General features: G+C 37.6%; 2 protein-coding genes across 3 annotated transcripts in view; one reads left to right on the top strand and one right to left on the bottom strand.

Moving 5' to 3' along the window:
* Nucleotides 1-4,054: 4,054 nt before the first annotated feature.
* On the bottom strand, nucleotides 4,055-7,145 carry LOC124423154 (proline-rich nuclear receptor coactivator 2-like). Its single transcript, XM_046960597.1, has 2 exons — nucleotides 5,635-7,145; nucleotides 4,055-5,223 (listed from the first exon to the last, which is right to left on the bottom strand). The coding sequence occupies exon 2, from the start codon at nucleotides 5,127-5,129 to the stop codon at nucleotides 4,695-4,697; it is 435 nt and encodes a 144-aa protein (XP_046816553.1). The 5' UTR covers nucleotides 5,130-5,223; nucleotides 5,635-7,145; the 3' UTR covers nucleotides 4,055-4,694.
* A 904-nt stretch (nucleotides 7,146-8,049) lies between these two features.
* LOC124423143 (RING finger protein 44-like) overlaps nucleotides 8,050-22,346 on the top strand; it is a 36,454-nt gene continuing 22,157 nt past the window's right edge. The window contains exon 1 of one of the 2 annotated variants that reach the window (XM_046960585.1): nucleotides 8,050-8,674. Coding sequence is in view for 1 of the 2 variants with exons in the window: in XM_046960586.1 (XP_046816542.1) it covers nucleotides 18,171-18,202 (32 nt within the window). In the remaining variant the exon portion in view is untranslated. Of the gene's footprint in view, nucleotides 8,675-17,829; nucleotides 18,203-22,346 lie in introns of those variants that run through there. The other variant, XM_046960586.1, reaches the window with a different exon arrangement.

Genomic DNA, 22,346 nt, shown 5'->3' with positions numbered 1-22,346 from the left:
TTTAACTAATTTGTTCACGATGATAATAACAATTATATGTAGATTAAGTTTCCCGACTATGTAAAATAATTTTGATTTGAAAAGGAAGAAGATTGTTTGTTTCGATCGATCTATCTAATTCAGAAAAGTGCGATAAAACAAACGATATAAAATAAAAAAAAAATATCAACCACGAGAAATCAATTGAGAAGAAAGGAGAATTATTAAGAATCACAGGATTTTTCTGTTGATTAAATTATATGCGAGAAAAATTTTCAAATATGGCATTAGTTTGAATTTGTTCGATTTTTATATCACTTAGTTTCGTGTTATTTTAAAAAATTATCGATCTTTTGTGTAAAAGACAATCGATTTCAAGATAACGGTACTGTATTCAAATTTTTGTATATATTTACAATTGGCGTACGTGCGCGTGTGTGTGTGTGTGTAGTTAAGTAGGTTATACGACAAATTAGGAAAGTGTAAAAAAGGAACAAGTCCGATGCACTTTCTCTCAATTGCCTGCGTTTGGAACTTCCATGCATTTTTTTCGCTTTCAAATCGTTGCGAACCACCTATATATACATATACATATACATATACATATACATATACATATACATATACGTATACACATACATATACATATATATATTGCGTGTGTGTATAAATATTTGTATGTGTTATATTATATATCGAGAAAGAAAAAAGAGGAAGGATACGAAATTACACTCGATGGAAATCGATCGGCGACTAGTACGAATCAACTTTATCGATCTTACTTTGTAAAAAAAAAAGGGGGGGGTAACGAATCAACAACGAAAAAAAAATATATATGTATATATCTGAAGAGTAAGAAATGAAAATAAACCTCGACCATACCACTCTCTGATGCGTGATAATAAAAATACTATAGATACTAATTTAAAAACACTTCATCTTTACGAAACTAGACAAAAAATATGGAGAAAAATTAATAGAAAATTCGAAATTGCACACTTTTTAATACCTTTTATACCTTTTCTTAATCTTCTTCACATTCATACTATACTTTCAATCCTTCATTTATACAATCCTCGACTCAACATTCGAAGACATAAGCAAACGACCATTCAATCTTCCAATATATTTTCGACAATACGTACATATTTATTTGGCAGCTCACACTAAACCTAATTGTAGTATATCAAAAATTAGAAGGAAAAAAGAAAAAAAAGAAAAAAAAAGAAAGAAAATATTACGGAGCAAAAAATGTCGGAAGAAGAAAATGAAAAAGGAAACGAAAAAGAAAAAAATAAAAATAATAGAAGAAATCTGTCATTACTGCTAATTGCGAACATATTGCAGCGACATAGATACACGTCTACCTTTAAACTTAAAAAGAAAAAAAGAAAGACAAAAAAATAATTTTTTTCCCACGATATATTCATATGTTTAAAAATATTACGACAGAATTTTATCCAGTCCCAATAATTTAAATCATAATTATCATCCTCTTTTATTAAAGAAAAAGAAACCAAAAAGGAAAAAAAAAGATATATACTTATTTATATACAGAGATATAGAAAGAAAAACGTATAAGAAAATTGAAGAAAAAAAAAACAAGAAAGAAAAAAAAGAAAAGAAAAAAAAATACAAGGGAGAAAAATAAAATTTGGATACGTTATATAAACGCATAACGATTTTTCTACGTAATATCATATATCTGTACCTCGTACATCGAAATATACGATTTACAAGGTAAGAAAAAATTTTCGTTTTATCGTCAAGCAATTATGTACGCGCGTGTGTGTGTGTGTGTGTGTGTGTGTGTGTATTAGCGTATGTGTGTTTGCATTGATACAACTTTCGATTGTTATTTCTCTGTCTACCGAACGTACGTATGCAACGCGATAAAATAGAAAAAAATGCATTCATAGGATCGCGCTTAATTATTACATTCTCTTATTAGATATTTTATAGAGAATAAAAAGGTAACCGAAAGCGCGTGAATTCTATACAATTTCATCAGAATTTTTTTCATAACCTCGATGTCTTTCATTCTTATTTATTTTTAATAAATTAATAACAAATTTAAAGTTAGATTGAAACCGATCTTTTACACACTTTACAACACTGCGTTATTCAAAATAAAAAAAAATGGGAAAAAAAAGAAAGAACACCGCCTACTTTCTTTTTCGTAATCGGACGTAGAAATTTTGTATTCCTTTAAAAAGCGTGTCGATTTGAACCAGCCAAAAAAAAGCATATAAGTTAATACTTTAAAGCGTTCTCATTTGTCCAACGTTCGGGATAACGTATTCTGTTATTTTTTTTTTCGATACTGACTTATCCAGATCCCTCATTAAATGTATGTATATATATATATAATCTTTATCATTCTAATTCTAATCTCGTTAATCCCGTCTCCCGTTCCCCATTTTGAAAACTCTCCTTATGAAACCTTATTCGCGTCATTTCGCGATAGCATTATCTATCAAAGTTCGAAAAAAATAAAAATATGCTTCGTGAAAAATAATAAACGTAAATGAAAAAAAAGGAAGAAGAAAAAAAAAAAGAAAAATAAGAAAAAACACAAAAAAAAAAAATTCTTTGATCGCTGATTAAAAAAAAATGATAAACATATACGTGAAATATAGCTTTTACGTATACGTTACCAGTTACATATACGAAGAAACAAAATATCCACGATAATAAATTATTCGTTAAATGATCGAATATAATATTGTATATTTACTTTGACGATATAACGATTAATAATCAAAGGAAGAAAGATCCAAGAAATCGAATTTGAACGTGTTATTCGACCATACTTTCGTGAATAAAGCTTCTTCGTATCGTAAAATGAAGCATACGTAAGACGATTAAAAAGGAAAAGAATAGTTAATCCCTCTCTCTCTCTCTCCCTCTTTCTTTCTCTCTCTTTCTTTCTTTCTCTCTCTCTCTCTCTCTCTCTCTCTCTCTTTCTCTCTCTCTTTCCTCCGTTTGTCCTTTTAGAAAGAACTGTGTTCGTGTATGTGTTTATTTGCGAATTGAAAAAAAAAAGGACGACAAAACTTGAACTTTTGCATTGATTTCGAAGATAAAACCATCAAAATTTCGATTCTTTAGAAAAGAGAATTGAGCTTTTATTAGAAACTCAAAAGAAAAAAAAAAAATAATAATAATAAAAAAATAAAAATAAATAAATAAAAAACAAAAAAAGAAAATCAGAGCAGAGTGCAGCTTCGCTCGTTTTTCTATTTTTCTTTTTAAATATATTCTTGTTCGTATATTTTCTCCATTCTCGATGCTTATAGTTCGTGCACGGAGAAAAACCATTATTTATATTATTTATGCGTTAAGAGGAGAAATATAGAACGTGTATGTGTGTGTGTATTTTCCCTGTGTTTGTGTAGCAATGTGTTTTTTCTTCACGTTCCTCGAGTTAATCATATACGATAATCTAAAATACAATACGTTTATATCTTCATTGATGGCGTACAATAGAATCATTAAACATTATTCATAGATCGTCCACGAATGAAATTGTTTTTTTTTCTTTCTCATTATTTTCCCGCTTTTATTCTTTTACGCGTCCTAGGAAATACGCTAAACTCGTCCGCATTTTACCAGATGAATCCTCAAGGCGAAGAAATATATATATTTCTAATTAGTCCGTATGTTCCACGTACACATTGTGTACATATATATACACACACACATATTTATACACGCGTAATTTATGTACATAAATGTGTGTATATGTGTATATATATACACATATACATACATATATATATTATATATATATATATATATATATATATATATATATATATAATAGAAAATTTTATTATCGTCCTCACAAATAAGAGAGGAGAGAAAGAGAAAGAACAAACGAATGGCCCGCACACATACATTAGCAACGAGATAAACTTTCTCTTTTCATGCCTTAGAAGAAAGAAAGAAAGAGAAGGAGAGAGAGAGAGAGAGAGAACGAGAGAGAGAGAGAAAGAGAGAGAGAGAGAGAGATATGTTTAAAATTTTTACATTTCTATCTCCCTCTCTTTCTCTTTAAATTCTCTCTTTCTCTCTTCTTCTTTTCCTTATCTCCTTCACCATTATCATTTCTTTTATATTCACTTTCATCTCATCTCATCTCATCTCATCTCATCTCATCTTATCTCATCTCATCCCATCTCATCTAATCACATCTCATCGATAATTGCAACGCGACGAAGCTCGCGTGCTTTTATGATACATCGTATAGAGATATATAACGTTACGATTTGTAGATAATATACATATTACACATACAACGCGGGATGCTGAGGAATTGTTAATAATAATAATAATAATAATAATAATAATAATAATAATAATAATAATAATAATAATAATAATAGTAGTAGTAATAATAGTAATAATAGTAATAATAATAATAATAATAATAATAATAATAAATCGTCTCGTCTGTTTTTTCTTACTCACGGTTTTTAAACGATCAGCTCGAGGCCGCACGCGCGAACGTATTGTCCATAGCCCGATGAGGAGGAAGAAGGATGATGATGATGATGAAGATGATGATGATGATGGTAACGATGATGATGATGATGATAACGATTATGATGATAACGTCGATGACGATGATGATGATGATGATATCGTAGTTGTCTCTCCCGCTGGGAGCCACGATAGATGACCGTCTCCGGCGGTCCGTGGATCTTTGGATATCAGGCTTGGACGTTGAGTATCATCTTAAGATGATTCGATATATCATTGTTATTTCTCCTTTCGGACCGCTGGCAACTATTGATGAGTCTGTTATTGGTCCAATGGCTTGGTGGCTTAGGTAGACTCGCAGGTGATGGTGGTTCCGAAAATTTGGCGCCAGCGTAAAAGCTATTAGTAGGGCTACCCCTTGGACTGCTGCTACTATCATATCGCAACGGCGAATTTCTTGAACTTTTACCGCTACATGGTGGACTGCAACTCAGTCTACCGGTGCTGTTGTTGTTATTGTTGATTCCATTTTTACCGTAACGTCCTCCGCTGCTATGAAAGAACGGTGATGATTTCATCGAACTGCGATGATGCCTCTTTCCACCTGTGTTAGGTGAGCCCTGTCGCTCGACCTTGTCGTTCAACTTTGGTGCCGAATTCGTCATGATTTCAACGAGATGAGACGATGGTTTTTCTCTCTCTCTCTCTCTCTCTCTCTCTTTCTTTCTCTCTATCACTCTTCTACTTCTCTCGACCCGTCTAAGAAACGAATTATCATTTCTAATATATCACACTTATCGTAAATTATTTATTAAAACATTTATATACATATATATGTTTAAGAAAATGCATCAAACATATTTCATTAATTATATCAAAATTATAGGAAAAAGATTTCTTATGAGAATAAAGAAATATACGATGATAAACGACATTAAAAGATGATGGAGAATGTTTGAAAATAGGAACAAAGGTGTTTTACGAAAAGTATAAGAGACCTCTCGAGAAAGATATATACCTGGATGATGAATAATAAAAAAGTATATACTAATTTATAAGAAAAAAAAAGGAGATAAATAAAGAAGAAAGAAAGAAAAATGGGGATGATAAAAGGGGGATTATAATATATACATATATATATATATATATATATATATATATAAAACTCACCGTTCTTAGTTTATCGCGGGTCGCTTCTCCTGAGGTGAAAGCAAGCAAGCGCAGGCAGGCTAGCTGGCGTCTCTCTCTCTCTCTCTCTGTCTTTCTCTTCTATAGCGTCCGTATCCAGCGATTTTTCTAACTGCGCAATAAGTTTGTATCCAGGACAGAAGGGATAGGGGATCGGTCGGAGGGAACGCGCGGCGTACAAACGTGACGATGTGTTGTGATCTAGTATGTATAGTAGAATAGTGTAATAGTAGTAGTAGTGTTGTAGTAGTAGTAGTAGTAGTAGCAGTAGTGTTATGGCTGTTGTTGATGTTGGTAGTGGGGCACCCTGGGAAGCTTCCGTTTAGCGCGATGCTACCTCGGCCTGGTTGTTTCGAGTTCCTTGGCGGTCCTCCCTTTTCGCGTTCGTTGCGAATTTGGCCACATTCGGTGACCGTTGGTCACCTTTCGAGCAAAAACCTGACTTTTTTCTCTCAAAAACAGAATCCAATCAATCGGTGTAACGTACAAATTCACGCACAGCAGAGTCACAACCGACTATTTTCTTTTCTTTCTTGCTAGTTCCTCCGCCTTCTCTCTACTCTTTCCGTCTTCTTTTCCTTCTCCTTCTACTCCGACTTCACTCCCACTTCCAAGAATTGCAGCTGGAGAAGCGAAAGATGGCGGATCCGACTTGTTTGTTTTTCACACGTCGCAACTCTCTCTCTCTCTGCCTATCTGTCTGTCTGTCTTTTTTTCTCCACTCGATTGTGATATCTTAATAACCGTTGTTGACAATGAGACAAAGAGACAAAGACGACAACGTTTCTACGCACTGTACTCGTCCTTTTCTCACGAACTCCTCCTGCTTGTCCAAAAATTCGCGGAACTCTCGAAAGATATCGCGAAAAGACATATATCAGGGACAATCTCGTCGCCTAGCGGTTAATCAATATACGTATCGATCACGTAAAACGTGTCGATCGTTTTCTTTAAATTTCTTAACCTTCTTCAGGCGTTTTATCTCACAACGAACAACAACGACGACGACGATTCTCTCACGATCTCGTCGTAATCGTCGTTGATACGTGGTCTTGTCCCTCCGAATGTTTAAGATGTCCAAGGGAAAAAAGTATGTCAAGTCTTTTATCTTTTTTTTATTTTTTTTTATTTTTTTTTATTTTTTTTTTGTTTTTTTTTGTTTTTTTTTTGTTTTTTTGCTTTTTTTTTTTTTTTTTTTTTTGAGTCCTTTCTCTTACGATGACGAAACACTACACCAAAATCTCGTTGGTCTTCACTATCTTACGATCTCGGTCTCTAACTCCGAATTTAAAAACAAAACTTTTCCGCCTACGCCTCTTTACACACCTCTTCTTTTTCTGTCTTGATTACGCGATATTCTATTCGGTTCGCTGCAAGCAATACTTGCCCTACACGCGCACAAACTATCCTCTCCCGGTGCTATTTCTTGCCTTTGTGACGGTAATAGAAGCCTGCACCGAGAAATCGTCAACGATGCCACTTCCCCACTATTAACTCGTTGACGAATGCATGAAGCGAATGCAAGTCACGTGATAAGGAACAACCAATCGTAATAGCCGACCATCAAGCGTTTCCGGCGTCAATAAACATGCGCGTTCGCTAAAAGAGCTAAAAATTTTCTTAATGTTAAAATTTTTATATTAAGATTGTCTCTATCCCGTTTGTCCTCATTTTCTTCACTCAAAACTCTAATCAAACTTTCTACCTTATCACGAAATCGTTCGATTAGACGTCGCTGCTTTGTGTCGCTCTAACGATCCAAATATGCGATGACGTTGATTGGTCGAACGACTAAGAGGCGCGACCACTCGTATCGCTTGATCGAAACCCACGAACGAGCACCTTTGTTCTCCTTATTTTAATGAATTCACTTGGATTCGCTCAAAGTATTCATCGTACTACCAAAGACTTAGGAATAAAAGTACACATATATATATCTACTTTTAATCATCGATATTCTCGACTCATCACCTTTCCTGTTATTTAACCTCTTCCGAATATAAAATATTGAAGAAAATCTTTTATAAAATCGAGACATTTACAGATATTTCTCTTCAATCATCAAATAATAATATTAACAATTACGAATAATAATACCAACAATTCGTCTATTCATTCTTTATTCTATAAAAAATAATAAAAAAATAATATGAAATTCATTAATTATAATCAATATAATCTACGCAGTTTATTTTAACTACTATCGATAAAAAAGTTTCTCTAATGAACGATAAGTGCTGCCATCTTCGATACACGTGATAGGTTCAATAGGTGACGTCAGTCGGCGAGAAAGAGACAGATGCGAAGGATAAGCGAAGATAGGAAAAAGTAAGAGAGAGAGAGAGAAAGAGAGAGAAAGAGAGAGAGAGAGAGAGAGAGAGAGAAAGAAAGAAGGAGAATGTCCGATAAAAGGTGGTGCGTCGCGGAGGACGTTAGGAGGGAGAGCGAAAGCGCTTAAACGAGAGGGAGCTCGTAGAGTCTACGACGACATAGAGACAATCGAAGGGGGGTGTTGTAAAAACGGAAGTTCCTTTGAATAGTTTTAGGATCTTAAACTTTTTCGACGGGCGTAAAATTATCGTTGTTGTTGCTGTGTCGTCGTCGTCGTTATCGTTATCGTTATTGTCGTCGTTGTCGTTGTCGTCGTCGTCGTCGTTGTCGTTGTCGTTGTCGTCGTCGTCGTCGTCGTCGTCGTCATCGTCGTCATCGTCGTCGTGTCTGTTTTGCTTCTATTGCACGATTTCGCGACGATGGGCGGGGTCGGAGACGCGAGGTCGTGCCTCCTCCGGTCGAGTGAGAGACATGGAGCGACCTCAGTGTAACCAGTGGCTGAGCTGCACGAGCTGTTCGGCCATCGCCGACCATCGTCGTCGTTGTCGCCGTCGTCTTCGTCCTCGTCTTCGTCGTCGTCGTCGTCGTCGTCGTCGTCGTCGACGTCGTCGTTATTGTTTTTGCGAAACAAACGAAAAAATTCAGCTATGACGCCGATCCGAGAGCCCAGATTTTCTCGGTGAAAAAGAAGGTAGGAGATATCCCAGCCAACATTTACGACGCGCCATGCTCTCTTTTCTTCTTCTTTCTCTTCTATCTATTTATCTATTTATCTGTCTGTCTGTCTGTTTATCTATCTATCTATCTATCTATCTATCTATCTATCTATCTATCTATGTCTCTTTCTCACACGTACATACGCACATACATCCAACATATATATACATATACACCTACATATATATATACGCACATACACGTATTCTCTTTGTTCTATCCGTCTCTGCTATCTGGCACGTCTCCCATATTCTCTCGCTCACTTGCTCGTAAGTAAGTAAGTAAGTAAGCAAGCAAGCAAGCACGTAAGCACGCATCGTCTTTATCCGGCATCGACGATGTGTCGTCTCAACTTTTTGGCAAATCTCGTGAAAGCGGCTTTCTCTCACGATGACCGGTCCCCTGTATTATCCATCAGTTTGTCCTTTCATCCTCCTTTTTCAATCGAAACCCAAGTCAGATAATCTACTCTCTTTTTTTCCCTTTCACGGCGACCATAATGATCGCTCAAAACCATTTTTCATTTTCACTGACTCTTTGGAATCTGTGAGAAAGATAGTAGAAAGAAAAAAAGGATAGAGAGAGAGAGAGAGAGAGAAAAGAGGTTACATAGGATAGATGTCAGCATGCATTCGACGGTGCGGCACCTGTGAGTGCTGCACCTTTCGATTCTTCCTTGTTTTTCTTCTCCCCACTCCTAGCTCATCCCCACTACAAAGACCTAACCTCCTTCCTTCATTTCTTCCTTCCTTCCTTCCTTTGCCCCTCTCCCACACGTAAACACAATGTCACGCGCGCACTCGACTCCTCTTTCTCTCTCTCTCTCTCTCTCTCCCTCTCTCTCTCTCTCTCTCTCTCTCTCTTCCATGCGTGTGTACGTGCGCGCGCGCACGTCGATCGTAGAAACACACGACTTGTCTCATAGAGCCCCGCACGCACGTGTCCTCGGCTTTAAATCGCGCTTTCCAACCTCCTCCTTCTCCTCCTGCTTCTTCTTCTCCTTCTCCTCCTCTTTTCTTCCTTCCTCCTTCTCCTCCTTCCGTCCATTCTCCTCATCCCTCCTGCGACTATCTTCCTCTACACGGACTCGGGTTATCGTGCTTCACGCTCCGATCCACGAGAATCGGAGTCGAGACACCACGAATGGACGAGTCTTTCCAAGCGAGCCCTTCTACAGTATAACTACTATTCTCCTCTCTTTCTTTCTCTCTTTCCCCTCTTTCTCTTTGTCTTTTCTTCCCCTCTCCTATGTATATAGTATATATCCTTTCTTTCTTATGGCTTTCAACATTTTTTTATTAGGAATTATCTCTTACGTCCATGCGAATAAAGATCATCTTAATCTACCAATTTGATCTCTCTCTTTCTCTTTCAATCTCTCTCTCTCTCTCTTTCTCTGTCTTTCTTTCTTTTTCTTTTTTTATTATAATATTGGTATTAATCGAAATAGAGTTAAGAGATCAGGGTACCCGTAGAAAACTACTACATACATACATACGTAATATCGAATAATGATCAAAGTTTCATAAACTAATGTATTCTCGTCGAGCTTACATCGACATTGCTCTCACTACAGGCAAGATCCTAGCTATCGCAACGGTGTTGCGATCGATTATACGTCTACTAGCTAGACTAGATATAGTAGATGTACGATAGCGAGCTTATCTTTATTGTGTGCCATGACATCGACTCTAATGTATACGTATATGTTTATGTGTGTGAAATTATGATTCTCTTCCAAATGATTTTCTTCTGATCTATATTATGATGAAAAAAGTGCTAATAATATCGGTGAAGTTATTTAATGGCTTTCTCGAAATCAAATTTTCGAGGGTATTGAGGGTATGATACATACATAGGTAAACGTATACGTATATATGCATATAAATAAGTAGTCGTACTTGAAAGAGCAAACTCCTTTTGTTTAAGACTTTGTACCAGACTCAGTGTTATTATGTGGCAGTATAACGTCAGCCAAGAAAGTTGCACGAAGCGATAAGGTGAATGCGAATCAGCCCGGATATCTGTTGTAAAGCGAGCCATGCTAGTTCCACTCGGTAGTTTCATGCACGTTGCTCATAGGGGAGCCCGATAAGAGATACCACGCTTTCATACGCATTCATGTATGTGTGTGTGTGTGCCTGTGTGTGTATGTGCGTACACACACATTTCTGAATAATAAGCTATGTAGATTTTCAATTTCGAAATATTTTATGATATTAATTCATTGTTTAGCTTCTTCGAAGCTAAACAATCCAAATGATATTATTATGATCTAAAATATTGTCACTCTTTGTTTAAACTAAAAGCGTCTATGATCCTAGATAAATCCAATTTTACAAAGGGACTCTGTCACCCTTTCGACGATATTTGCACATTCTCGCTAACAAAATCGATATCCTTTGACGTTATGAATTATGGGAAAATGTAAATCAATTCTTCTTCAATTGATTCGAGTACTTAATTAGAAGGGATTGTCATTGTAAGCTTGGTAAAGCATTAGGCTTAACCGAGTAATAGTTAGAAAGGGTTTGAGGATAGAAATAACTCATAGGATATTTTCCTACTTGAAATCTTTTCATAAATAAAAGTTTAAATATAATTGTTTATTATTATAATTATTTCTTTTGCTTTTATTTTTTTATTTTATTACACTTTGTATCAAATTCTTGATTTGATCATATAGGCAGATACATACTCTACATATTATATTACATGATACAATACATATGAAAATAAATCCCAATTCATGTATTACGGTCACGTGAAAAATGATTTCGGAATAAAGAAATGACGTTAAGTTCTTTCTTTCTTTTCTCTCTCTCTCTCTCTCTCTCTCTCTCTCTCTCTCTCTCTCTCTCTCTCTCTCTCTCTCTTTTCTTTCTTTTTTCACAATCGATCGCTTTGTCATTCGTCTAAAATGAAAGCGTTCGCGATTATGAAATTTTCTGATTACGAACTAGTGCAAGAAATAATACATACATATGTACGTGTATATATATATATATATATATATATATATATATATATATACATATATATATACACATATATATACACACGATGGTTGTAACACATGCACTTGCGAATGCATAGAATTTTTCGATAGACGCAGCAGAAAATGTCGAAGCCTCGTCTGTCTGTGTGTGTATGTGTGTGGTTCGGTCTGTGTTACGAGGAGTTTGCGATATGACGCAGTGATAGAGCCCGACAAGATTTCTCACGTCCGATCATTTTCTTCGCTGGCTTACCGAAAAGTTTAGAAAAAACGAAAAAAAGAGAAATGATGCCATTTTTATTCTCACATACGAGAGGAAGAGAAACGACTGTAATCTCGTTTTGCTTTCGAAAGATCAATCGATTATGAAGAAGAAGAAAAAGAAGAGGAAGAGAAGAGGAGAAGAAGAAGAAGGAAACGCTGTTAGATATGTGTGTGTGTTTGTGTGTACATGAAGAAGTAAAGGAGCGTTTCTTTAAATAAATAAATGCGAACACTCGACATTATACTCATGTCCTTTAAAGTGTGACGTTGCTTCGAGGGTTTCTAGGCTCTCACGCGGCGTGACTGTTTAGTCATATATCTTTCCTTACCTACTTTCTTGCACACCATAAATGGATATAAATTGAAGTTACGGGTTAGAAGTCCCCTTGAACGAAGCTATGTTCCCTCTGGTCTCGTAGTCAGCTCTGAGGGATTATATCGTGGAAAGCTTCCTTGTGCCGTCGAAAAGTTTCATAGAAAATGGACCATCCTATTCTAACGGGAGTTATCTATGTACATAGCTATCTATATATATATGTGTATATATATATTATATACACTAATACATATATGTATACGTATGTGTATAGAATCTATGCATGCATATATATATATATATATATATATGTATTGTGTACACATGTTCTATCACACCGTAAAATTTTCCATCGATCGATCGATCGACGTGTAAAACGTTGTTTGTTCGTTGTCAATCGAAAAGTTCCCGTTGTTACCATTTGGCCCTTTCGTATAACGCAAGGCGGAATGTTTGTGTTACCAAAAAAATGTTGCAACATTTATCAGACACGTTAGCACATTCGAAACATATATGTATTTTCGAGTTCGGCAATTAATCACAGTGTATATGGAACGTTAGTCGGTATAGTAAGTCGATGATTGATAATAAAAAGGTGTCTGATGAAATCGTCAGCGATTTTCTCGCGGTATCGTGAGATATTATCTTTTCTTTTTTTCTTTTTTCTTCCTCCCTCGCCCCCCACCCTCGTTCCTTTTGTTCTTGGAAAAATACGTTTGAAAATAAAGTATCTCACTTTTGAAACAAGAAGGCTCTGTTTAGTTTAGCCTACCTATGCATGTGTGTATTCACTTATGTATGCATCTTTAAGACAAAACCATGGATTCTCGCACAAACAAAGTTATACCGATGGTTCTCTACCTGATGAAATTACGTAAGCATATAGAGAGCTCGCGTCCCTCGGCTAGTGATGCAATAATTTAACACCGTACTAAGATCTTTACGTTGATATCGAGCCGTAGTTGTATGTATTTACTTACGTACACGTATGTACGTACGGATGCGAGGGAAATCGTCTGTCTGTCTCTTCAACATCAACATCATTGTTGTTTCTAGAAAAATATAAAATGCACGGCCCAGAGCCACTGATATCGAAGATAAAGAAAAGAAGAACGATAGGAATAATCGCACGAAACCAACTATGAGTTTTCTCGGTCGTCGTCGAGCAGTGCGATAAGCTCGTCCGTCCTTCTGCCTATCGCGCTTCGTGAGTGTTGTGTGAGGAAACGAGAGGGGAAGTGAATCTCGGATTTTTCGAGTGGACTGAAATCACGCGATAACGTCGCCACGTAGGTTCCGTGTTCCCTCGCTGATGAGGCATCGGGAATGAAAGAGAATATATAATAAAAAAAGGAAAAATAAAATGAAGAGAGAGAGAGAAGAAAAGAAATAAAAAGAAAAGTAGAATTTTCGGAGTGGCAGGCGGGAACGACGAACGTGGCCGAGAATACGAGCGTCCTGGCGTCAGAGTCACGACGCTATCTCTCTCTCTCTCTCTCTCTCTCTCTCTCTCTCTCTCTCTCTCTCTCTCTTTCACTTTTTCATTCTCTCTTCGGTACATTCCCGACGCCCACGACTATGAGGAACGACGCATGCGCTGTCAGCTTTCTCGGTGCTTTCCACCTTATCGTTCGTTCTCCCTCGCGTTCGCGGATACGCCCCTGACTTTTGTACCAGCAGCCCCTTTCGCCTGTCTCTCTTCTCTGGCAGGAGGAACTGAGCGAGGCATTTTCCGATTCATAAGGGTGCATAGACGATGCGGGTCGACGACACATTTCCAAACGACGAGGAAGCCTCACCGAGGCCAAAAACTCTATCGTTTCTTCCTCCCTCCTAAGCTAGTTGGATCCCTCGAATACTACCCAACTCGTGAATACGGTCCTGTCGAGCGCGTAAACATAATCTCCCACTCTCTTCCTCTTCCGTTCTCTCGCTCTTTCTCTCTCTCTCTCTCTCTTTTCTCTCACATACTCTTCACTGCCCCTCCTTATACGCACCAATTTTCCAATTGATAAGGGTGCATAGCTGATAGCAGCCCAACCCTATCCCCCTTTCTGTCATTTTTTTGTCTCTCTCTTTCTCTCTTTTTCTCCCTCTCTTCTTCCCTCCTATCTCTCCCCTCGCAAAATACATACACCGTTCGTCGAAATAATATTTTCGACTCGTCGTATACACTACCAGAACGGAAGGGTGAAGGAAGCCAGGCAATTTAAAAGGAAACTCTCTCGTTTAGAGTAGTCGAGCACTGTCCGCTCGCTCGACTGGCAGCGTACCGATCGATTCGTGACCGATGCTTTTTTAAATCTCTCTTATCGATCGGAGATCACGGTGGACACGCATAAAACGGTTGATGAAGGAAGAGGAAGGGAGAACTCGTTCCGATCGAGCACACGAAGCTCTGTACGTTACGTAAAATTAACAGTTTCTATATTCCAAAACTTACTTTCTCATGGAGATTTCAAAAGAAGAAAGGAAAAAAGAAAGACAATCGAAGTTAGCTCATAATTGTTTGTTTGTTCTTTATTTTCTTTTCTTTTCGAAATGCCCGTCCTTCCATCTAATTTTATATATTTTCAACTATTAATCTAATACGTAATATCTTTATCGATCTCGCGAACATATTTTGTTCTTATTCATTTGATAAAACCACCCGTTTTACAGATCAACATGATTCTGGCAAATGCGAGCTATCCTCCTCTCTTTGATGACGATCGCATGGAATGGCCTCTCGTGTATATACGCTCGGTCCGATACTCGACGCATGACGCATATGACAGCTGTGTCGCGACGTTGCCACGCGTTGACTTATGCTCCTCACCGTCATATTCGAGAGACGTGTCGAACTTGAAAATGTTCGTTCGTATTGGGTCCGTACAAGAGGGAAGAGAAATTCTTTACTTTTCTTTTATCTACATACTCTCTTTACTTCCACTCACTCGTTTCGAATATCGTCGTCATCATTATCGTCGACGTCATCATTGTCATCATCGTCATCGTCTCTCATTAGGATTGTCTCTTCTCGCGATGTCCTCGTACGAATTTCGATTTAAAAATTCGTTCTCTCTCTCTCTATCTCTCTTTCTCTTCTGTATTTCTGTATCTCATCTTTATCTGTATTTCTATCTCTATCTCTATCTATCTATCTATTTCTTTCTTTCTTTCTTTCTTTATTTATTTCTCTCTTTTTCTTTTGTACTCTTTATTTATCTGTCTTTCGCGTAACGACGAAGATGTGCAAGAAGAATCGCTTAGCGAGGGTAGCAACGTAACTTGGTATTGTGCAAGAAGCATCGTGTGATCCGCTTGACAATCGTCAGGTACGTAGCGATCGTTAGTGTTACCCCTTTCTATTTGAAATAAAAAAAAAAGAAAAGATAAGAGAGAAGAAAGAGAGATCTCGAAATAAAAAGCGTGGAAATTCGATACGTGGTTAAAACGAGCATCGGTCAGTAGTAGTAATACTAGTAATAGTAATAGTAGTAATAGTAATAGTAGTAGTAGAGTAGTAGTAGTAGTAATAGTTTGTTCACAAAACGAATCCTCTTTCGAAGAACGAAGATGGAGAATGGAGGAATATAGGAGAGAGAGAGAGAGAGAGAGAGAGAGAGAGAGAGAGAGAGAGAGAGAGAGAGAGAGAAGCAGGTAATGTCCAGAAAGCCACGAGAACGAGGGTCTTGTCGATCCGGAATTCCCCTTCAATCCTCTCTCTCTCTCTCTCTTTCTCTCTCTCGTTCTATCCCTCTGGCAGGTCTGAAGCCCAGCTCGCTGGAATTTCGAAGTAGCGAGTACGCACGCGCCGCTGAACCGACCGTCCTCGGCTCGTAACATGAAAAACGGAGCGCGCTCCTATCTCGTTACCATTTTACGCTAACTCCTTCCTTCTTTTCTTTTCCTCTCTCTCTCTCTCTCTTTTTCTCTCCCTCCTTTCTTTCTCTCTCTCTCTCTCTTTCTCTTTCTCTATCTCTCTATCTCTTTCTCTCTTTACTTCTCAACTTGTTTTCGAAGGAAATGCGTAGCACCGTTCGATGTAAAGCACGCGTTTACGCTTTGCGGATATTCAGCCTTGTAGAAAATATGAGGCATACGAACGAACGTACAACGTATGTATGTACATAGATACGTATGTACGTAGATAGGTACGTACGTACATACGTACGTAGAACGTGGTTGTTGGATAGCAGGACTCAGGAGTGTTTACTTAGTCGCTCAGGGCTGTGTCAGTCGGAGAGTCAGCACACGGTCGTCGAGAGAACCGCGTGGGCGCGGCCTCTCTCGAGGAAGAAGGGATCTCCCTCTCTGTTCTCTTGCTATCTTTCTCACTCTCCCTCTCTCACACACACTCTCTCACTCTCTCTCTCTCACCGTAGATCCTACCTCTTTTTTATTCGAAGGTCCCTTCGTGTGCTCGCGGCTTCGCATCAGCACTCCCTCGCTTTAGGGTCGCCCCTATCTTCCTTCCTATCCGCTCTCCTCTGATATTAACCCCTCCTCTTCATCTCCCTCCTCATCATTTTCCCCTCTCTCTCTTTTTCTCTCCCTCCCTTTCACCCCTCTCTCTCTCACACACACACAACTCCTATAAGGTCTCAGGGATGTAGTCTTCCCAAAAGTATCCGTGGGAATCTTTAACGAAAATCTCCGAGGAGAGAGACTCCCCTAGTCAATCAGCTTTCGTCGTAAGAGACCAAAGGACGATGATCGAATGTTCGTGCTATCGGATATAAGCGTCTCTCGTTGCGTTTCTTCTTCTCTCGTTGATTACGCCCGTTTAAATTCGTTTTGCGACTACGTCACGTTTTTACGTGAGACCTCGAAAGAGCAGCTCCTTTTGACTCACAAATAATCGAAAGAAATGTATACTTAAGTGCATATGTAATACGAGAAAGAATGATTTCAAAGCTATTTATTTCCCTTCTCGGACAAAAGTGTTAATAGTGCGATACGCTGAAAACGAAATGCATACGAATGTGTCTGCCATCAATTCACTTTAATCGAATAAGCTCAAAACGGCATAAAAACTACAGAAAGAGAGAAAACGCATATCTCGAGCGACTTTAACTTTATTAGGCGTTTAAAAAAAGTATACGAGTTTGCATATAATTAAAAAAAAATAATAATAATGTCCTATAGATCGCGAAATCGATTTATGCCTTTAAAAATATGTGTATAATTGTGTTGGAAAAAAAAAGTGGTGGGTTGAGAGAAAACGGAGTGGAGGAGAGTGAAGAGGCGGTACAAAAGAGGAGAGAAAGGAAAGAACCGGGGCACCTTGCGTCGTTAATCGCGTCCCTGAGGTAACTTCTCCCACTCTGTCCGAGCGACCCCACTACTAGACATCCTCACCCCTCTCCTCCATATAGTCTACTGAGTCGCACTCAGTTCAGTCAGTCGCGCGACGCCGTCAGTGACGGTTGTGTTATCCTGGTAGTTAGCGTGCTCCGCTGACTAATCTGCACGCGCGCGCGTGTGTGTGTGAGAGTGTCACCGAGGCACGCCTGTAGCGTGCGTGCGTGCGTGTCCTGTCTGCCTACCTAATAACATATATATATATATGTATATATATATATCTATAGATCATATACATACGTACGTGAGTCGTCTACCAACAGCGACAAAAAGCAACGACACATTTCACGGAGCAGCCTGCATATATACACACACGCGTATATCGCTTGTGTCCATCCATCCAAGTATCCATCCATCCACATACACTACTACTACTATTACTACTACTACTACTACTACTACCGCTGCCGCAACTACTACTACTACTACTACACTAGGAAACGCGCGCACACCGCAGCGATTGTGTATATATCATCGTCGCTTTCGTCGTCACATCGTGCCTTCCGCTCTTGGCTGTTCGCACAAAACGAACGACGACATCCAGTCATGACGGCGACGCGGGAGTGTTACCCCATACGGTAGGAAAATCTGTGTATTCTTCTTTCCCTTTTACCGTGATACAACGACAACGATGACGACGATCACCACTATCCTCTCGGTAGTCGATAGTGCTAGGTCGCGAAGAGGAGGGAGCGGCTAGAGGAGGAGATCGAATGAGAGAGCAAGTGCGAGAGCGAGATAGAGATAGAGCAAAAAGTATTTTTTTTCGTTATCATCGAGTATAAAGAAAAAGTTTGAACGTAGGAAAATGCATGTCTAAATATTCATTGCGTACTTACTATTAGCCACGAATATTTTGTACGAATCGATACGCCCTCCGGCGGGCATTTGTTATGCCACGGAACGCACGCCGGAAATGGTGCTCGTATCTACCGTACGTACGGTATATAACGTTGTACACGAATTGGTCGGCGCGTTCTGCCGTGTTGAGTGCAACTGTGTGTTCTTGTTCTATCTCTCGTTTCTCGAGTTTGCTTGCTTCGTCTTTCACCTTCGCAGTAGTAAGTGCCCTGTCTCGACCGGCCCTACACGGAAAATCGAGGCTGCGCGGATCTCATTTCTCCTCCTTCTCCTCCTCTTCATCATCATCTTCTTTTTCTTCTTCTTCTTTTCTTTGTCATCACTGTGTCGGTCGTCGTTGTTGTCCGTGTGATGTCTCATTGTCATTATCATATACACGTCGATTCATCGAGAGAAAGATGATGGTTTATCGTCGTCCGGACGTACCACACGTTCTCATTTAAAAACAAATCCGGACGTGCTTTTATGTCTACTGTATTTTCTTCATCTCTTAAGATTTATTATCAACGATGACAACGGCTAACGTTTATCATGTTTCTTTTCTTCTTCTCGATTGAAATCAAGGAAACACGCAATACATACTATCCCTAATATATCTTTCCTCATTCTCTTTTATCGCAGAAAATAAAAAGACTATTGTCCTTCTTAATTAGTTTTAATAACATTTATTTTTCGTATATATATATATATATATATATATATATATATATATATATATATATATACATATTTGTTGTGCGTATATGTCACTTTACTATCGATTCGAACGACGGCAATATCAGATCCGATAAGACGATGAAATATTTGAAAGATCGAACGAATGAGGAAAATTACGGAATATGTCGTATTTTTCCGTTTATTATACATATAAATACGTTTAGTGTATATATCTATTTACAAATTCATTTCTTCCAGATATAATTCTTCATAAATCATCGTTAACTTTTTCGAAATATTTTCACTTTTTTTACGTTTTGATGATTACCATAAACCGTAAATTTGGAATCATATATTTCCAACATGTTTTTAAAGGTCTTCGAAGAAAGTAGACTTTCGACAGTAGATAGAATTGCTTTTAAAAGATCGAAAAAAAATTTATATTAGTATCTTCAAATGTCATTTTAATTTGAAATTAAAATAAAAGATTTAAGCAATCTTTTTTTTTTATTTTTCTTTTTATAAATATTATTAATCCGAAGACAAAAAATATCGGTTCACGGATTAAAGGTTACTAAAACGTAATACTAGTTAGCTATTTAAATCCAAGGACTTCAACGATATTGTTATAAGCATGTAAATGACTAAGGTGTAAGTAAATAAATACGATACCTATTTTCTTTTGTATCGTCTGATCGCTGGTGGTCCTCTAAGGTACCACCGATAAATTCCTATCAACCGCGTTACAATCGATCTCGTACGTATCTATACCCATAAGTGTGTGTGATGTATATATATGTATATATGTATACGTATATATATGTGTATATATATGATATATATGATATGTGTATATATATGTATATGTATATGTGTAATCTATGTATATGTATATATGTGTATATATACACAATATATGAGTTTTCGTTAACCAGAAATCAAGAGGAAATAAAGTAGATCGACTTTGATCGTTCGACGACAAGAGGATAGATGAAATAAAGCAACTTTGTGGTCTTCTCGAAGTAGACGAAGGTCGCTTGGTAATTGTAAAATGCATAGAGGGACTTAAATATTCTCTGGCATACATAAGGAGAACACTAAACAAAAGAGCCATACGTTCGTGTTTTCCCTCCCTCCCTCTCACTCTCTCTCTCTCATCCTCTCACTCCCTCCCTCGCTCCCTCATTCTGTCCCTCTCACACAAATACGCGCACACACGCCAACGTACACACGCGCACATCACGTACGTACGTATGTAGTACGTCTCACACATTAGACCTACCGTCGTTTCCTTTGTCAGAGGAAGTACATAGCGATTCATGGTGTGCCCGTCCGGCCATACAAACAGAGAAATGCGATACTGTCTCGATAAACAATGATATCCTTCTCTTCCTTTTTTTTTGGTTTTTCTTTTTATTTTGTTTTTTGTTTTCTTCTTTTTTTTCTTTTCATTTTCTTAACACCATGTGGGGATAAATACGTCCAACTTTACATGTTTCTTGATATTCTGCAAAACTTTTATAAATGTATAACCCCGCCGTAGCGGTAGTTCAGAGAGAGAGAGAGAGAGAGAGAGAGAAAGAGAGTAAGTGTGAGTAAGAGTGAGTAAGAGAGAGTCTTGAAAATTTTCGAAAAATCCTTGAAACTCTTGAATGTAATATTGTTCGTTCGAGCCTTCGTCTATTACCTCTTAACACGCAAGCTAATAATTTTTTATACGTAGAAGTTATTGCACATTAAATGTCAATTTTTTTTCGGTATTATTTTTGAAAAGAAAGTTTTATTAATTTAATTAACGATGTATTGATCGTTATCCTACGATTTTATTTTCATTTATATCATTGCTTTTTTTTTTTTTTTAACTTGTTCTCTTTCATGGAAGAAATATCTACGATAGAAATGACGTAATAGCCTAATAGAAATTTTGTTTGCTTTGACGAGTTCGCCTAGAGGAAAGCAAGGAAGCCCTTCGTCTTTCTCGTCTGGTCACTTTTTTTTTATACATATATTTATATATATATATTTTTGTTATTATCACGTACACTAGGAGAACGTAAGATCGTGTGCAGCGACGAGGGTTACAATAACGTCAGAACTTACAACTGGCATGGCTCGCGTGCTTTTGCCGGACGCAGCTGCCTTGAACGGTGGGAAAGATAGGATCTTACGATTTTGTCGCGAACTTGCTATGGCAGTCAGTTTTTTCTTTTCTTTTTTTTTTCTCTCCTTTTTTTCCCCTTCGGACTTATTCTCGAGAAAAGAAAATTATTAAGTATTCTACTGATATTAGAGTTACTAGAAAATTGTTTTTTTTCTTTCCTCTTTCTTTTCTTTTTTATCTTTTTTCCTTTCTTTTCAATCTTTCAAAGAGACGTAATCTTAAACATATTAATTAGAACGATCGATAATCGAGCTCTCTATAATATTGAATATTTTCAATAAAAAATATCGACGTGCGAGAGAGTAGAAAATTTCATTTGCATTGAACTTTCACACGCCACATAAGCGCCGTGTACACATACGCACACACATATACACATTTCTTGTATCTTCTTTAAGATTATAAGGACGAACATTTACGATAAAATAAAGTATAGAAACTTGGCTGCATTTGCTCTTCGAGGAAAAGCTTCTAGCGAGAGAATACGTTCGAAAAGGCAAGCTACTATAGCATATGTGAATGTCTTATGGTGGCAGGCAGGTGGTACGGCTCGAATAAGCCTGGGCAGGTCCACCTGGGTTTTTAAGGAAGTACATATATGCTTTAGGCATCGCCCATCGTAGAAACGGTACCTTCTTGTTTGATATATCCCTTCTTAGAAAGGTCCAAGGGCCGTGAACCATTGATATGTGTGTGCATTATACATATATGTGTATATATAAATATCTTTCCTTGAGAAATTTTATAACAAATAATGTTCCGATTTTCTGACTTAGACTACTTTTTTACTTACCTGTCTGTCCCAGTTTCTCTGATTCACTGATTGTTTGCTTATTTATTTGGTTCCCTTTTTCTCCTATCATTTCTTCATTTCCTCTTTCTTATTATTATCATTATTATTATTATCGTCATCATCGCCGTCCGTCATTTATGGTTATTTTCCTGTACGCAGCTGATAAGTTATGTCTCTTCTTCGAAATTCTCGACCGTGCTTTTTTCTCTTCATTTTTTTGTTTTCTTTCTGTCTATCTTTGTTTCACTCG

The sequence above is a fragment of the Vespa crabro genome, chromosome 3, assembly GCF_910589235.1.
Source record: "Vespa crabro chromosome 3, iyVesCrab1.2, whole genome shotgun sequence".
Classification (NCBI taxonomy): Eukaryota; Metazoa; Arthropoda; class Insecta; order Hymenoptera; family Vespidae; genus Vespa; species Vespa crabro.
The sequence above is the reverse complement of the archived record's forward strand: the minus strand, read 5'-3'. Positions and strand labels throughout refer to the sequence as shown.